Below are 18,680 nucleotides of genomic sequence, written 5' to 3'. Positions count from 1 at the left end.
AGAAGTAAAGTTTTCAAATTCGTAGCTAGAAAATTTGCAACTATACTCTTCTTCTTTTTCTTGTTTCAAATTATTACTTTAAGCTCCAGGGTGAAATTCACCGGCAGGAAATTTGGGAAAGCTTTTGTTCCCTCTGTTCATCCTGTAGATATCAAGGCTTAAATCCAGAGTTTTCGTGCTTTCATTTACTAAACATTCTGAATTACCTTTTATATCAAAATCTAATTTTTTACATGGCATATTTCTAATTTTGTTTATTTGCAATGTGCCTTTAAATTGAGACCTTATAATGAGGTCTTCTGAAGTGCAGTGTAGAAGCTCTTGAAAATGCTGAAGTACGTAATCATGCTTCACATCTATGGAAATTCTATTTAAACTTAACATTAAAGATCATTTTCTCTTTCTCTTTCACTTTAGGAACTTGTGTCCCTGAAGCCCTGTAAAGCTGCAGAGCTGGTTGCTACTCACTTTTCTGAACAGATTGAAATAGTCATTAAAAAACTTCAGGTAAATATTGCAAAAATATATGGGGAAGAAACATGTAGTAGACAATTATTGACTATCCACCTATGAGCTTTTGATTGTGGTAATTTCTTCAATAGATAGTTGCCATTTAAGCAGTTTCTGCACTGTGTATGTGTATATTTGGGAGCAGTTGTGTGATAATCTCTACATCTGTGTGATAATCTCTACATCTAGAAACAAGGGAGTTCATCTTTCTGCATATTAAATAGTAACATCACAGAAACAGAACTGTACCCTATACTTATTCTAGAATTTGTAATCCACAGAAGATCCCCCTCCCCCCCCCCCTTTTTTTTTTTTTTTGGCTATAGGAACTATAGCTGTATTCTCTTTGAGGCTTATGTTATTTATTATTCATTCAGATGTGTAATTCTCAAAGTGGGTTAATGCTGACTATTTAGAATTCTTCTTGGAAAATCTTAACTACAATACAGTTATATTAATGTCGAATATTGAGATGCTCAGTTTGAAATACTATTTAGTGGACTTACTATTCCACTTGTCACTATCATTGCAGTGCTAGTAGTGAGTTTTGTACATTGTCATTATGGCCTCAAGTGATAGAGGTAGACAATAGGACAATGACAGCAACATAAACATGACCCAGAGTCCCCAAGTGGCAGTGATTGTAGGAGGGGATAACTATACAAGATGAAAACCAAAGCAGTGAGGTGGGGGCAGCTGGCATGAGAGACAAAGATGGAATTTATTAACTTAAACACTTATGGCCCCACGATGTACCACAGTATGGTAGGCCTTGGGTGACAAATAAAAATGCAGGCTTTTAATTTTTCTTGTGGAGGAAAGAAGCACTTATATAACCAAAATGCAAGGTTATAAGTGCTACCCCAGACACAGGGGCAAAATACTGTAGGAACAAGAGGAGTAAGAAGAGACCGCCAACTGTGAGGTCAGACAAGAGCTCCCAGAAATGCCTGGGCTGGGTCTTGAGTGATTGGCATCAGTTTTCTAGGCAGAGAATTGAGAAGCACTTTCTAGATAGAAGGCCTTGGGTATGTTAAGACTTGAAGGCACAAGGCAATATGTATATCCAGATAACGGCCAGGTCTTTGTGAAGTATGACATGCCGGAGATGATGCCTGGAGGAGCATTAGGTTAAGCCAGAAAAGGTCTGTTGGAGGGAGGAGTTAAAAGTATTGAGGCCAGAAAATAGAGTTTGGGCTCTGATACTGAACAATTTTATGTGTAGTGCTAAGAAATGGTACTGTGTCTTCTGTGTCCTAGAGAATTACTCAAGTTTTTCAGCAAAAGAAGGCCATCGCTAGATTGATTTTACAGAAAGTTAACTTTGTAGTGTATGGAACAGACTAGCAAAGAGAGGATGGAGGACAGAGACCATGTAGACCAGTTAGAAGGTGAAAGTTCCAGGCAGAAGATGGTGAGGAGGGGTACTAAGTCAGTGACAGTGGTGTGGGTGGGTTCAGGATGTGTTTGTGAAGTAAAACATGTGGGACTTAGAATGAATTGAAAGTGATGGGAGAGTTTAAAGGTGACTCCCAGACATCAGGCTTGGCTGCCCAGCATGATTAGGTTCATTAACTCAAGATAAAGACACGTCCATGAATTCAATAAATATTATGTACCTGCTGTGGACCAAAAACACTGTTAGTGCTGAGGAAAAAACATAAACATGTATTCCTGTGCTGAAGGAAGAAGAGAAGCCAAAAGACAGTTGCAGAATAGTTGGACTTGAATGAAATAGAGCATTGCCCAAGATACTGAGGAAGTACATAGAGAGTCATCCTGTCCATTCTAGTGGTGGGGACAGGAGGACACTTCTGATAAAACTCTTCTCAAATCACAGAGCCACCCCCCCTTTAAAAGTCATCAGTTTCTAATGTATTTCTTGACCTTTAGTGTTGTTACTGTCATTTAAAATGTAAGGTTATCCAGTGCCGGATTTTCTAGTTCTCTTAGTCTCTAACGATACTTAGAGGCAGAGAGACCAAGTAAATAAATATAATGTCACTCATCAGGCAAACCTATAAAAGCTGAAGTGTCATAGATTTTAAAAAGGGTGGCTATTTGATTGTGGACTGTTTGTGGAGTCTTCACACATTTCTTTTAAAGAAATGAGGTATTTTATTGCAATGCTTTACTGAATATGAGAGAATCCTACACAAATTTTATAAAGCACCTTTACTTTTGGTGGCAAGAGATAATGCTTCTGACCACTCGTTTTTAGAATTCTTGAGATGAAAAAAAAAAAAAAAAAAAGCCAGAATATTAGGTTATAACCAGAAGGAAAGTCATATAAAATGAAACAAAATTGTAGACTAGGGAAAAGATAGAAAATCAAAGACTGATAAATGTATTTAAAATCTCATATTCTAAATTACATTGATCCTTTCTAGTTTGGAGACTCCCCTGCTTTATATACATGAAGTTTGAATGTATCAAAAAGAAAAACTAAGTTATAATAATTTTGCTTAGCTTTCCTAAGAACTTAAAACATTATTTATATTAATTCATTTATTTTATTTTATTTTATTTTATTATTATCTTTTAGAGAGAGAGAGAGAGAGAGCATGTGAGCAAGGAAGAGGGGAAGAGGGAGAGGAAGAGAGAATCTCAAGCAGGCTCTATGCTCAGTACAGAGCCCAACGAGGGGCTCGATCCCATGATCCTGGGATCATGACCACTTGATCTCACGACCATGGGATCATGACCTGAACCGAAATCAAGAGTCAGATGCTCAAATGAATGAGCCACTCAGGTGCCTCCTTAGTGTATTTTAAGGTGTATCTCATTTAATTCTCTACACCCTGTGCAGAGGAAAGAAAAGATACTGTCGTTCTCTTTTTTCACATATGTAAACTGAATTGCTGAGAGAGTCAGTGACTTACACAAAGTCACACAGCTAATAAGTGGAAGAAACAGCACCCAGATTTTATAGCATATTAATTGCTAAAATGTTGCAGTGTGCCATCTCTTCTGTAGTTGATTACATTGGGGAGTTGGATTTTTTTTGGTGATGGTTGTTATTTGGGCCTCAAGCTCCTACCCTACTTAGATTAATTGCCTTGCAATAGGCCATTATCACAAGGAGGCCCAGGTGAAGCAATCTGAACCCGTCCTTGTAGCTAGAGCCCACTATCTGCAGAGTAGTTCAGAGCATCTGCAGGTCTCAGGGTCCTTGTGCTGAGAACTGCAAGGGGATATATATATGCCTTAATTGAAGGCTTTTTTTTTTTTTTTTTTTTTTTTGCAATAACAAGGCATTTGTGTTTCTTCTGCACTCAAAATGGAATGTGTGACAATGATTTGAATTACTGAGAGGAAATGACCTCCAAATGAGTCTTTAGAATTTCTTAGATCTGTACAGAAGACTTAATGGAATTGTGTGCACATTAGAGATTTTTTAGAGTCATTCTTTACCATGGCATAGTTTGAAAATATGTTCTTTAATATTTAATCGTATTTTTAATTGTTTTTTTTTTATTCAGAACCAGGTTTTGCTTTTCAAGTTTTTGAGGAGTCTTCTTGACCCAAGGTATGTTCATAAATTTGTTTTTTTTTTATGTAGATGAAAAATCAAAAGAAATAAATTGAGGTGAATAAACTGGCCCATGGCATCCAAATAGTATAATCAGCTTTTGATTCTTAGTGTTAGTTTTTGATTAACAGTTTCATAGATTATACAAAATATATGATGAATATCGATTATATCTTGAGGGAATACTTTTTTCTGTTCAAACACGAGCATACATGGTGAGTTGTTATCAGTGTAAAAAAAAATCATGAAAACATGTTTCAGGAGGAATCTGATGACCATCTAGCTTCCCCTTTCTATTCCTGACTTCACTCCTTCCTGTTCTTTATTCCATACTGCTGTGGATTGATAGTTTTACTTTGAAAGTAAACACCTAGTTCCCAGCTCACCTCTGAATTTATTACCTCTTAAATACTTATTTCAAGTGTTAGTTTTTAATAACTTCATGTGGTGGTATGAGAAGCAAAGTTTAATTTTTTTTTTTAAGTGCTGCTGTGGTATTCATCAAATAAAAACTAACCCAGGGAGATGATGAGATTAGTAATGGATTTGTAAGCAAAGCAGCTTTATGTGTGAGATCTTAACATTTTGCTGTGACTAAGCAGAGTACATTGGGAGTTGAGTGGAATAATATTTAACATCCTCTAAGACAGTCACTGTGTCTTAAATGGAAGTATGTGTCAGAATCACCTAAGAAACTTGTAAAAATACAGACATCTGGGCCCAAACTCACAGAATCATTGTGGGTGGGGCTATTTTTGATGTACACCCAGAGTTAAGCCTCAGTGGCATAAGTATAATATTCCAGTATGACATAGTTTTCACATGAGACATACAAACTTTTATGTTGCATTAGAATGTACACTAGTCATTGAAAACAGACATTTGCTGTAGTCTTCATGTCAGTTTGGGTTATTCCAGTATTCTGTGCTATTTTTACATACCCAAAATGCCAGTAGTTTTGTTGATTGTGTACTAATTTTTGAAATCTCAGTCATTTAAATCTGGAGCACACTATGCTGCATTTAAATTCAGTCATCCAAATGTGCATATGCACGTTTAGAAAATCAGTCTGACTGTGTACCCCAGCACCCCTGTTCAAGACAGTTTCAAATTATCTATGTTTTGGTGGTGGTGGTGGTGGTGTTTTTTAATTTAAATACAAGTTAGTTAACATACAGTGTGGTATTGGTTTCAGCAGTAGAACCCAGTGATTCGTCACTTCCATATAGCACCCGGCGTTCATCCCAACAATGCCCTCCTTAATGCTCATCACCCATCTAGCCCATCCCCCCACTCACCTCCCCTCCAGCAACCCTCAGTTTGTTCTCTGTATTTAAGAGTCTCCTGGGCACCTGGGTGGCTCAGTTGGTTAAGCTTCCGACTTCGGCTCAGGTCATGATCTCACAGTGTGAGTTTGAGCCCCGCGTCAGGCTCTGTGCTGACAGATCAGAGCCTGGAGTCTGCTTCAGATGATATGTCTCCCTCTCTCTCTGCCCCTCCCCCACTCATGCTCTGTCTCTCTGTCAAAAATAAATAAACATTAAAAAAATTAAAAAAAAATAAGAGTCTCTTATGGTTTGCCCCCCTCCCTATTTTTATCTTACTTTTCCTTCCCTTCCCCTATGTTTATCTGTTGTTTCTTAAATTTTACATATGAGACTTATGAGTGAAATCATACGGTATTTGTCTTTCTCTGACTGACTTACTTCGCTTAGCAAAATACACTCTAATTCCATCCATGTTGTTACAAATGGCAAGATTTCATTCTTTTTGGTTGCCTAGTAATATTCTATTTTTCATATATACATCTTCTTTATCCATTCATCAGTCGATGGACGTCAAGTTACTTATGTATTAATTCCCTGTTCTCAGAATATCACTGAAGCTAGATACCTTTTTTTTTTTTTTAATTTATATTAATCATTTGGCCCTCCCTCAGAGCCAGTATGGGCCCAAGTCTACTTCTGGAATTAACTGATGAAAACATCTTATATGAGAGTTGGGGGTTGGTGGAAAAAAGGATGGGAGGAGCTGGGAACAGAGATGTGAGAGAGAGGTGGGAGTTCTGGGCAGGCTGAGGAAGGAGGCATCCAGTCCCAGCCCTTTCTTTGGGGCCTATGCATCCCTTTTCCCATGACACAGTTCCTTCTGTTCCTCTCTTGTGTCTGATCTGTTCTCCTAGCACCTGGAGCCTCTTCCCGTAGGACAATTTATTTGATCAAGTCCTTTTTCCCCCGACCATCCTACCTGAGGAGACTCAAGCTAGGAGGACAGAGGAAGTTCAGCTTTGAGCTTGGCCTTTTCTCACATGTAATAAAATATAGAAGATGATATTTACCAAATCTTACTATTTTTAAATAAAAAAATGCCAGTGTTAGCTAATATGAATATCAATATAGTCATTACTCTGAATGATTGTCCATCACATTTTAGCCTTTTTAAATAAATATGCTTGTTGACTAACCTGAAAAACAAAAGGCGGGGAATAGGGTCTTGTCACGTTCTGGGAAACAAGGGAGTATGGAAAAGATACTTAGAGGAAAAAGAGCATCAAACATAAGTAGACTGGCCCTGACTGGCAGTTTTCACTGGCCCACAATGGAGACTGTTTTTGCCTTTGATTCTTCCCTTTTTGTTCTTAAGCAACAGACTTTTTTTTAACAACCAGGTTCTCCTTCTATCACTCAGGAAGCTCTTTTAGCAGCATTCTGGCAAGTAAGGAAAATGAAAGAAAACAGTCATTTTCAGATGGAGACGCTATATGTGTGTGTCATGTCAGAATATTGCTTGTTTTTACTTTTGCCCCCAAAACCTGAGTTAGTAGAATCCTCATTGACGTGTGTGTATGTATGTGTGTGTGTGTGTATAGAAATATATATATAGTTTATGCATATTTGATTTAACATTTTTGAGTATTCATTGAATTGTTCTGGAGGGGGTAGATTTTTATTTCGTCAGTAACATTTTTAAAGGGACAAATCATCTATTTGAATTCTTAGGTATATTTCTCTTTATAAATTGTCTTTATTCAATTTCTTTATGTTATCTTTACTATGTAAATAATGTCCTCAGTAGAATTAATTGACCTATAAAGATATTGGTGGCATCTGTACATAGAAAGATTAGATAATTTTTGGTGGGGGAGTTAATCCTACTGAAACAAATTACTTGCCTGAATTGAGGCCAACAGCTTGGGAGAGAAAGGATTTGCATTCTCTTCCAATTCCCTTCTTTGGGACAGCTGCTACATAAAGCCCACCCCACCCCCACTCACTGTGTGCACTCCTGCTTGCTGAGAATTCTCATGGGAGTTCTCCTGATATATTTACATCCAGATGTAGGCCTTTTGTGCAGTGGGAATGCTTGAAGGATAATACAAAGGACACTGATGGTTTTTGTGGGGCTATGAGCTTACATAAGGAGTAAAGAAAATGTGCAAGTATATTTATATTCACAATATTTTCCTCAGTACACTTCTCTTGGTAATGTCAATTTAGCCTTTGTTAACCATCTCCTGGAGACCTCTGAAATATATGGTATGACTTTCTTGTAGGAAATAAAAAACACATAAAAGTCACATTGTATTTCTAATATTTAATCAAAGTAAAGTAAAAATTGAGCATTGCTAAGAAAATGAGTAGCTTTACCAAGGAGCAAAACATAGATAATGGAAATGGTTATACATTGGATTTAAGTTGAACCTGTCAGTGTTTCTATGGATAATTTTGAGGGGACATTTTAAGATGTTGACTCTCTTGGCGCCTGGGTAGCTCATTCGGCTAAGTGTTCAGCTCAGGTCATGATCTCACGGTTCATGAGTTCGATCCCTGTGTCGGGCTCTGTGCTGACAGCTCAGAGCCTGGAGCCTGCTTCAGATTCGTTAGTTCTCTCCCTCCCTCCCTCCCTCCCTCCCTCTCTCTCTCTCTCCCTCCCTCCCTCCCTCCCTCCCTCTCTCTCTCTCTCTCTCTCTCTCCCTCTCTCCCTCCCTCCCCCCCTCCTCCCTCCTTCTCTCTCTCTCTCCCTCCCTCTCCCTCCCTCCCCCGCTCACACTCTGTCCCTCTCTCAAAAATAAACATTAAAAAAAAAAAGATGTTGACCCTCAGTGTTGAAATAGCATATTTCAAAATGAGAATAAAAAATTAGAACATTATGTTCATGAATTTTGACGTAGGAAAATCCATTTCTATTTCATTGAGTGCCTATCAGCTTGGCTGGGCATACCACCAGATATCATATTGTTAAGGTGAATTTTTCTCTACCCTTCAAAGGTTCTTCTGGCTGGATTCAGAATCAAATTGAGATGAGACAGATGAACATGAGAAAGTCAGATTTAATTTCATATGTATAGAACCCCTACATACATGAGAGGTTCAAAGACAGAAAGGTAAAGTGAGATCTGTATGCCATCCTGAACTAAGGAGTGGGATAGGGGCCTGGGGCTTCAGCGGGGAGGAGGGCACTTCACAGGGCAAGAAGAAGAGCAGATGTTGGGTATTTAGGTATTTGCCCTGCCATACAGATGGGTCACTTCAGAAAAAATTGATCTCTAATAATAACTCTTATTCTGGGAAAACCTCCAAATTTAGATTCTTTTAGATAGTTTATGATGTGGACAATAAAGGCAAAAGAAAAAAATCAAATTTCCTTACAACTTACAGCCCATTGACCAGTCCTTGAGACGTGCCTCAGTGTTCATATTTTGCTGAGGGCAAAAGACAACCTTATCTTAATATTAACCCAACCTCCAGGATCCTGTAAGTCACCTTTAACAGGTAAAAATTCCTTTGGAAACTTCCTTTATCTCTACCTGTCCCTCCTCCCCCACAGAGAGATGCCAGCAATCATCCTCCAAGCATATAGCCCACTGAGATACATTCTAAGGATCTCATGACTAGGGTTTTACTAGACACTGGTAAATGACCTTTCCTAACAACAGCTAGCCCCTCAAGGTCCTGGAAGCCTTGCTTCCAAGTTCCTTGGAGATTTATGCTATCTCTGACTCCCTCCCAATTTGAAAGTATATAATCAGCCATCCCTCACAACCCACTGCAGCTCTTTCTGCCCATAGGTCCTGTCCCATGCTTTAATAAAACCCTCCTTTCTGCACTGAAGACACCTCAAGAATTCTTTCTTGACCGTTTGCTCCAAACCCCAACATTTTCACATCAGTTAATGGAGGGGCAAAGGTTTCTCTTGAACTCACAGGGTCTTGATTGCCGTCAGCTCAGAACAGTCCATATGCCAAAATGGCACATTTTGAGGAGACTTGTTTCGAACCCTTTAGTGTCTTTGGTTAGTACTTTGCCAGAAGCTCAGATTAAACCTTTTAAATCCTGACATATCATTTCCTAATCTCCAAATCTTTTCAGCTAGCTAGCTAGATAGATATAGAGGGAGGTAGGGAGGAAAGAAAGGAGAAGGAAACAGAGAAGGGAGGGAGGGAGGGAGAGAGGAAGGAAGGAAGGAAGGAAGGAAGGAAGGAAGGAAGGAAGGAAGGAAGGAGAAGAAAGAAAATAGCCTGCTGCATTTATTTCTTTATTCCTATAATCAGTACTTCTTTGTAATGAAATTGCTGTCTGCTAAGTACTGTGCTAGAGGTTGAAATGGCTCAAAATTATACTCACATGTTCTCAATCCAGACCTGTTTCTTCTTTTTTATTTTCTCTCCTAGCAAATGGTATTCTCCACCCATTTATTTCACTTAACAATTGACTGAGTAACTACAGCATGCTAAGCACACTGACAGGCATGGAAAGTAAAATAGTGAATAAGATGCCCTGCCTTGACAGAATTTACATTCTGATGGAGGAAATAGACAAGCAAGCAGGCAATTACGTTTAAGTGTCTTCAATAAAATTTTGAGAGTGATGATGGATTCTTCACTTTGCTTTACCTACTCCATTCTACCTTAGCCATACCACACAGAACCAGTCATGACATCAAACTCTTGGATAGCTCCGTACATACGGGAGTCCTCCTCTGTTCTGTTGCCCACTTCCCTGGTTCAGGCACACAGTATCTCTCTCCTGATCCCTCCTGCTGGCCTCCTAACCACCCTTCAAAGCTCTCCTTCTCAAAGTTCTTTCCATTCCCATTATCCAAGGCCAAATACAAACTCCTCATGGTCTTTCTGTCTGGCTTCATTTGCTTCCTTTCTCCCATTTCTCTTTGCCCCTTTATTCCTCCCCAGTACTGACCTGTTTGATTAGAGGAGGCACTATGTGCTGTCATTCCTTCCTTTGCATATGTGTTTCTCCCTTAGTCCACTTTGTTTTCTTGAGAGCAATTTAATGTATGCACTTTATGTATGTGTGTGTATATATGTGTGTGTGTGTGTGTGTGTGTGTGTGTGTGTATACATATATGTATATATAATTAGCTATTAAGAGCTCTAAAAGTTATATATGTGCTTTGATCCAGTGTTTCAATTTTGGAAAGTATTTTAAGGAAATACTGTGAAAAAAATGTGGCTGATATTAAATTAACTGTATTCACATTTACATAGTGAAAAAGCTATTTATAAAAGAGGATGGGGAGGTGACTAAGTAAATACTAAGGTATATGAGCAAAATTGAATACCAAATTGGCAAACATGGCAATGTGAATGTAAAAATAATGCTAAACTGGAAAAATACGTTAACAAGAAATAGTTTGCATACGTACTGTATGTGTATATGATTGAATGATAAGAGGACATGTACAGATGTAGACCGATCTGTAGACTGGTAGCTTAATGTTCACTATATTCTTTGCCCCCATAGATTTGCTTATGTTAATAATAAATATGAGAGCAATTATAAGTAGTTTGGAAGGGTCTGCTCTTTGCTTTTAAATTTTTTGAAACAAAACTAAGATATAAGTGCCACGTATTAAAGTTTTTTTTTTAATTGCTTCATGTGTATTTAAAGAAGTCTTTCCAAACACCTGTTTTTGTTTTCTATTTACAGTGAAAAGGACACATTTTAAGGTTCTGCGTGATTTTTGTAATCCTACCCTTTCTTTTCTATTTATGTTGCTATTTTTTATTTGTTGCTTTCATTGCCTTGTTTTTTTGTTTCTTTTTTTTTGTTTGTTTTTTTGTGGGTTTTTTTTTTTGGTACTCTACTTTTCTGCCTTTGGTTTTAATTGAGCATTTTATATGATTCCATTTTTTCTCTTCTCTTAGTATATCGATTATATTTCTTTTTTTTACTTCTTTCAGTGATTGCCCTTCAGTTGGCAGTGCACACTTATAACTAATCCAAGTCCAGTAACAGATAACATTATAGTGCTTCATGCGTAGTATCAGTACCTTATGATAAAGGATTCCTAATTCCTCCCTCTTATCCCTTATAATATTTGCTGTCATTCACTTAACCATAAACCATAATCACTGAATACATTGTAACTATTATTCTTTTGGACAAATTGTCTTCTGTATATGTGCCGCCGAAGCGAGCACAGGACAAATTGTCTTCTGTTAGATCAGTTAAGAATAAGAAAAATAAAACATTTATTTTACCTTAATTTATTCCCTCTCTAATGCTCTTTATGTTGATGCAGATTTATGACCTATATCATTTTTCTTCCTTCTGAAGAACTAACATTTCTTGAAAGGCAAGTCTACTGATGACATATTCTCACAATTTTTGTTTGTCTCAGAAAGTATTTCCCCTTCACTTTTGAGAGATAATTTTCCTGGATACACAATTGTAGGTTGGTGGGTTTTTTCTTCCAAGACTTTAAATATTTCATTCTGCTGTCTTTTGCTTGCATGGCTTATGGAGAGAAGTGTAGTGTAATTCTTAGCCTTGCTTCTCTGTAGGTAGTGTTTTCCTTCCCTCCAACTTCTTTTAAGACTTTCTCTTTGTCTTTGATTTTCTGCAGTTTGAATATAATATGCCTAGGTATAGATTTTTGCTGTTTGTCCTCTTTGGTGTTCTCTGAGGTTCCTGAATCAGTAGTTTGATATCTATCATTAATTTGGGGAAATTCTCAGTCATTATTGCTGTGCAAATATTTCTTTCCCATTTTCTCTTTCTTCTTATGGCGTTACCTTTTATATTTGTGCCACAGTCTTTGGATATTCTGTTCTGGGTCTTTCTGCCCTCAAGTTTCTTTTCTCTTTGTGCTTCAGTTTGGGAATTTCTATTGACATGTTATTGACACACCTTTAAACTCACTGATTCTTTCCTCAGCGGTATCCAGGCTGTTGATGAGGCCATCAAAGGCATTCTTAATTTTATTTCGTGTTTTTTTCATTTCTAGCATTTTCTTTTGATCCTTCCTTAGAGTTTCCATTTCTCTGCTTACTTTACCCATCTGTACTTACATGTTGTCACTTTTTCCAGTAAGAGCCCTCAGCATATTGATCATAAGTTTTAAGATCCCATGTAATAAATCCAACATCTCCGGCATATTTGAGTTTGGTTCTGATGCTTGCTAAATCTCTTCAAACTGTATTTGTTGTTGTTGTTTTTTATGTTGTCTTGTAACTTTTTATTGAAAGCTGGAGGTGATGTACTGCATAAAAGGAACTATGGCAAATAGGCCTTTGGTGTGAAGTTTTATGTTTATCTGGTTAAGCGTGAGGCTTTGCTTACTGTTTGCCATAGCGGTAGTTGTCTGATGCTGAAAGTTACTTCGGTGTCCATGTTTTTCTCTCCCTGGTTGTCTTTAGATTTCCCTAGAGACTTTTCGTAAAGTCTGAGCTGTGTAGTTCTTTCGGTTCTTTTCCCCTGTTATTATATAGGCATGCCCTATTGATGTAGTGGTGAGGTGTGGTGGAGGAGAAGCATTCTTTAGTCCTGTGATTAGTGTTCACTCTTGGTGAGTTGTGTCTCCGGCAATGACCCTCCCAAGTACTTCTCAGTAACCCCCTTGTACCCCTTTAAGTGAGACAGGAAGGCTAGAGAGGGCTGGATGTGGTTATTTCTCTTCCCTCAGCTTGGTTAGTCTCTGCTAAAATAGTTTCCCTTGAGGACAGTTGTATTACTTTGCAAGGCCCGCCTTCACAAAGTACCACAACTGTGTGGCTAAACAACAGAAACTTATTGTCTCAGTTGTGGAGACTGGAAGTCCAAGATAAATGTTGGGAGGGTTGTGAGAAAGAGTTCCATGTTCCTCCTCTACTTTCTGGTGCTTTGCTGGCAATCTTTGTCATTCCTTAGCTTGTGAAAGCATCACCCTGATTTCAACCTTCATTTTCACATGCATTCTCCCTGTATGTATGTTTATGTCAGAATTTTCTCTTATTTTGAGGACACTGGTTATGTTGGATTATGAGTCCACCTTACTCCAGTATAACCTCATCTTAACTAATTACATCTACAAAGTCCTGTTTCCAAATAAGGTCACATTGTGAGATATTGGGAGTTGGGACTTCAACGTATGAATTTGCAGGGGACATAATTCAGTCCAAAGCAGGCCTTGTTAAGAAGAACAAAATGCTCTGGATATATTTTTAAATGGCCACTTTTCTCCTCTCTGGTACTGGAAGCATGACTGGATTTTTCTCTGGTCTTCACAATGAGAACCTGGTAGCTCCTCAAGATAAAATCCATGAAAGTAGGGAAACTCCCCCCAAGACTCGGCCCCCTAGGATATTTAATTCTGCAGTCTGTCCACACCGAATCTCTGGCATTTTGTCATTGACGGCTGAAGTTTTCCTACCCCAGTGTACCAGCTCCAGCAGTGGTGGCTTCTGCTCCAGTAGGCTGTGATCATTTATACCCATCTGTCTGTTGCTCTCTAACTCAGGGGTGGCAGCTGGCCCCACCACTTCAGCTCTCAGGTAGATGGAACAAGAGTTGTTGATTTTCTGTTTGCTCAGCATTTTTCCTGAGAGGATGGAGGTGTTAACTTTCAAGCTCTTTACATGCCAGACCAGAAACTAAATGTCTTTGTTCTCTATATGTTCAGAATTATATGTGGATATCAGATTTATGTAGTCTGACCCAGCATCAGTTCAAACCGTACCTCTGAAAACTGTTGAAAGAATGTCTCTGCAGTGGGGTCACAGAACTGCATCTCTTTTGTCTCTCTAGTTCCATCTATCACTTTGGGGAGAGAATGGCATCAGGCGTCTCATCCAGACCTACAAATGCCCCAATTGAGGTATTATGCCGAGGTGGCAGGACCTGCACCTTCCCAGTCTTTCTTTGAATTAGGCCACATTAAGACAATTCTTGCTAGTGGGATCACTGGCATATTTCAGTGTTAGGGAGAGCTTTGCAGTAGGAAGAAAGTACACATTACAAATAACCTCAGCATTCTTCTTATTACCATTTTTAATAGTATTTTGGAAAAGTTGTTTTAGCTTACCCTGTGAGATTTAATTGAAATCTGTACAACATTGGAATGATCCAGATACACTTTTTTTTTAATGTTTATTTTGGGAGAGAGAGTGTGTAAGTGGGGGAGGCGTAGAGAGAGGGCGAAGACTGCCAAGCAGGCTCCACACAATCAGTGCAGAGCCTGACGTGGAGCTCGACCCCACAATCTGCGAGATCATGGCCAGAACCAAAATCAAGAGTTGGGCGCTCAACTGACTGAGCCACCCAGGCATCCCCAGGTACTCTTTATACCTGATGAAGTTATGAAACTAAATTATTTTTCTATGAAAATCATTAGGCTCTTATTTCTGTTAGCTTATAAAAGCCATTTTTCCTCTTTATGCAAGAGAACATTGAAAACAATACACTTTCTCTTTTGTGAATATCAGAAAGAGAACAAAAATTCTATTAAGTTTTGGGAAGGACATCTTTGACACTAGTATCAGACTAGGGAAATGGAAAGTGAACAAGTCCCCTGAAGACCTGAATTACATCTGCTGTTACATTTATTTGATGTGGCAGAATCTTTGCCATTAGACAGAACGGTGCCCTTGTCTGCTTTGGTCTGTGCCTCATAAAAGTTGATAAGGAAGTGTGGCTGTTCTGTATGAGGGATACTGTCATCTCTGCCTGACTTAGAGAGCCATCATGGAGAGCCACACCTACTATGTTCTTTCTTGCAACGGATGGGTTTCCACCTAAACCAGTCTCCTGTCTGGTTTGTGAGGCGTTACTGTTGTTACAATTCCATGCGCATTTTGTGGGTATTGTCTTTGCTGCCTATAATAATGCCTCTTAAAAAGTGTTTTTCAGGGGCGCCTGGGTGGCGCAGTCGGTTAAGCGTCCGACTTCAGCCAGGTCACGATCTCGCGGTCTGTGAGTTCGAGCCCCGCGTCAGGCTCTGGGCTGATGGCTCGGAGCCTGGAGCCTGTTTCCGATTCTGTGTCTCCCTCTCTCTCTGCCCCTCCCCCGTTCATGCTCTGTCTCTCTCTGTCCCAAAAATTAAAAAAAAAAAAAAAAAAAAAAAAAAAAAAAAAAAAACGTTGAAAAAAAAAAAGTGTTTTTCAGGCAGATTGGCACATTCACTTATGTTTTGTTCAAAGGACATGGGATTACATTGTGGCATTTTTAACATGGAATGTAAAATGGAAAACTGGAAGCTCAGGTTAACAACCTTGTAAAACAACTTGATTAGAATGATAACTCCATGGACAATAATTGTCTTCACTCTCGTGTGTTGTGAATGATGTATTTGAGTTTTCAGTCTAAAAGGTACCAAGCAGTCATCAGTACGCCACTACCTCTAAGGACTGGTTATATGGGGATGAGCAGAGAATTCAAGCAGTCAGGATTTAGGCTAAGCTGAGGTGGCCCTAAATTGTCAGCACAAGTTACCGGGAGATTGTGAAATTCTCTCCCTCAGAAATGTAGAGTAGTCTAGACTGGCCTATTTTTGTGCAATATTTAGAGTGAAGGGGAGAGACCAGACCAGACTTTTTTTCATCTCCCTGCAACATTTATTTTCTTTGTCAAATATTTTTATCAGAATTTTAGAGTCATTTTAATGACATCATTTATTCAAAACTGAAGCATAGTTTATCCTTCCCAGTAACAGCCAAATGTACAAGATCATAATTTTAAATTATTTATCACAACCTGAGTAAGTGTGAATGTTTTCCCCAACCTGAATTTTTGGGTATGGTTGGTGTGCATGTATTTCACAAGGCATATAAGTACTCTGCTTTAAAACAACACAGGAAACAATGGGTATTGGTGAGTATGTGGAGAAAGGGGAATCCTCTTGTACTATTGGTGGGAATACAAACTGGTGTAGTCACTGTGCAGAACAGTATGGAGTTTCCTCAAAAAGTTAAAAATGGAACTACCCTATAACCCAGCAATTACACTACTAGGTATTTACTCATAGGCTACAAAAATACTGATTTGAAGAGGCACATGCACCCGGATATTTATAGCAGCATTATCAACAATAGCCAAACTATGGGAAGAGCCCAAATGTCCACTGATTGATGAATGGATAAAGAAGATATGGTATATATACACAATGGAATATTACTCAGCCATCAAAAAGAATGAAATCTTGCCATTTGCAATGATGTAGATGGAGCTAGAGTGTATTATGCTAGGCAAAATAAGTCAGAGAAAGACAAATACCATATGATTTCACTCATATGTGGAATTTAAGAAACAGAACAGATGAACATAGGGAAGGGAGGGAAAAAGAGAGAGATGGAAGCAAGCCGTAAGAGACTCTTAACTATAGAGAACAAACTGAAGGTTGATGGAGGGAAATGGCAGGGGATGTGCTAAGTGGGTGATGGGTATAAAGTAGGGCTCTTGTTGGAATAAGCACTGAGTGTTATATGTAAGTGATGAATCCCTAATTCTACTCCTGAAATCAATATTACAATATATGTTAACTAGAATTTAAATAAAATTGAAATTTAAAAAAATGACAAGAGAAAGTCTAGTGTATGCCTTATAAAAATCTACCTTTTATATATACTTAAGTGTTTATATCTTATATGTCATTGCTATGATTAAAATAGAAATTCCCAAAAGAATAGATAACGTTTAGGTTTAAAACATATAGTTTTGATACACTAAAGTTAACAGTGGCAAAGCAGATAGCTAATAGAAGAGTAACAGAAGTAGCTTTGAGAAGGGAATATAACAATTTGTATTTATGTGCAAGACTGTGAAGCAGCAGTCAGAAATGGGTGTAAGTGTATTAGTTTATTAAAGTTTTCATTATGTTGATGTTGCCTGATCATTTCCCAGCAGACATATTATTTCCCTCACAAATGAATGCATCGGAATCTATTCATCTGAGTGATTTGCTTGGTTTGATGCATATTCACATCCTTAGTACTTGTAAAGAGTTTTGTCAATAAGTGTTCTGGAAAGAATTAAATACTGGGATTTATTGGCAGATGCTTATGTCTAGTCTTAATTTGCTCCATAGTCTTGCATTTATAAGACATAGTAACAGAAGTGTGGCGTAGATAAAATATTAACACTACCTACAATATGACATAAACATCTGAGAAGTACACCAGCTCACCTTAATGTTAACGATCATCGATTAGCATTCCCTTTTTCTTTTACGTGGGCATATTCTGTTGGGACAAAACGTTGATCTTACATAAAGACCCATCGTTCCCCTGTGATTATCATGTGCATTTTCTATTTGGTCCGTGTAGAGCTTTCTGACAGCATTCATTCACAGCTGAATCTGATTTCATAGCCCTAGTCCTTGTCATTTGCACCCCTCTATCCTGTATTTGGTTCCCCTTTTTTGAAGGCCATCCAGCACATTATTGCCTGTCCAGTTCAATTTAGTGTACATTTACCGAGTGCTTATTTATTATGTGCCAAGACTGTGTGAGTGCTGGGAGACATTGAATGCAGCAGTCTTTGCTCTCCGACTTTATAGTGTAGTTGGGACCTAGACACTTAAAAAGATAATTTTCATGTTACATAGGAAGAACTAAGGTGATGCTGTACTTAAGGAATAACCAGTTACTTACCTAAATCCTGCTTTAAAGGCAGCTGTGAACTAACGAAATGAAACTCGAACTTAGAGATTTACAGCCAATTTGAGGACATACCGAATTAGCCCATCAGCAAGTATTGACAGCTCCAAGCAGCAGAGCTTAATTAATGAGTTCATCAGTCAATCTCTGGTAGGGACTGAGTGTCACAAAACTCTTAGTTTAGGAAAGATTTCCTATGTCTAAATATAATTCCTCTTTCTCTAGCTGAAGGCTCTTACTGGTAAAAATAGGAGGGCTATTTACCATTATTTATAGGACCTTTATAACCTCAAATTGTTCTCTGCGGAGTCAGAGATTCCCGCCTGTGACTGTTGGTGTGCTGCACATGGGTCACAGGTGTGCCTAGAGACGGATGCCCTCAGCTCTTGGGGTGGGTCTTGGGGTACCCATAGTCCCCTGTGATCAGTCTTACTTTGTTCTGATGGGCCATGCAAATGCTGTCCTTCTCTGTATGCGTGATGTGAGAAGAGCTGGGAGATGTTGCTTTAAACCATCTGCCTTAACGTTTCTTCACAAAGCTAGTTTCCCAAGCAGTTTTGTATCTTATTAACCCTATTCCAGTTCTTTACATAAGGAGCTTTAGTTGAGGTGAAGAAAAGATAGGGCTCTCAAAAGGAACTGACTTCTTTTAAAGATGATTTGTATGTCTGTAATGAGCAGTAGTTGATTTTCTAAATAATTTCTTTTGGCCACCAGTAGTTGAGTGTCCACTGTGATAAAACTAATTCTGTTATTTCTCTAGCTTTT

At 38.4% G+C, this 18,680-nt stretch overlaps 1 protein-coding gene across 4 annotated transcripts in view; it reads left to right on the top strand.

Moving 5' to 3' along the window:
• VPS8 (VPS8 subunit of CORVET complex) overlaps positions 1 to 18,680 on the top strand; it is a 250,605-nt gene that overhangs the window by 140,587 nt on the left and 91,338 nt on the right. For all 4 annotated transcript variants that reach the window (XR_008422497.1, XR_008422498.1, XM_019463393.2 and 1 more), the window contains exons 34-35: positions 418 to 507; positions 3,993 to 4,039. Coding sequence is in view for 2 of the 4 variants with exons in the window: in XM_019463393.2 (XP_019318938.2) it covers positions 418 to 507; positions 3,993 to 4,039 (137 nt within the window). In the remaining 2 variants the exon portion in view is untranslated. The remainder of the gene's footprint in view (positions 1 to 417; positions 508 to 3,992; positions 4,040 to 18,680) is intronic.

Source organism: Panthera pardus, unplaced genomic scaffold (assembly GCF_024362965.1).
Source record: "Panthera pardus isolate Hobbes unplaced genomic scaffold, ASM2436296v1 HiC_scaffold_16, whole genome shotgun sequence".
Classification (NCBI taxonomy): domain Eukaryota; kingdom Metazoa; phylum Chordata; class Mammalia; order Carnivora; family Felidae; genus Panthera; species Panthera pardus.
Note: the sequence above shows the minus strand (reverse complement) of the source record. Positions and strands in the feature narration are given on the sequence as shown.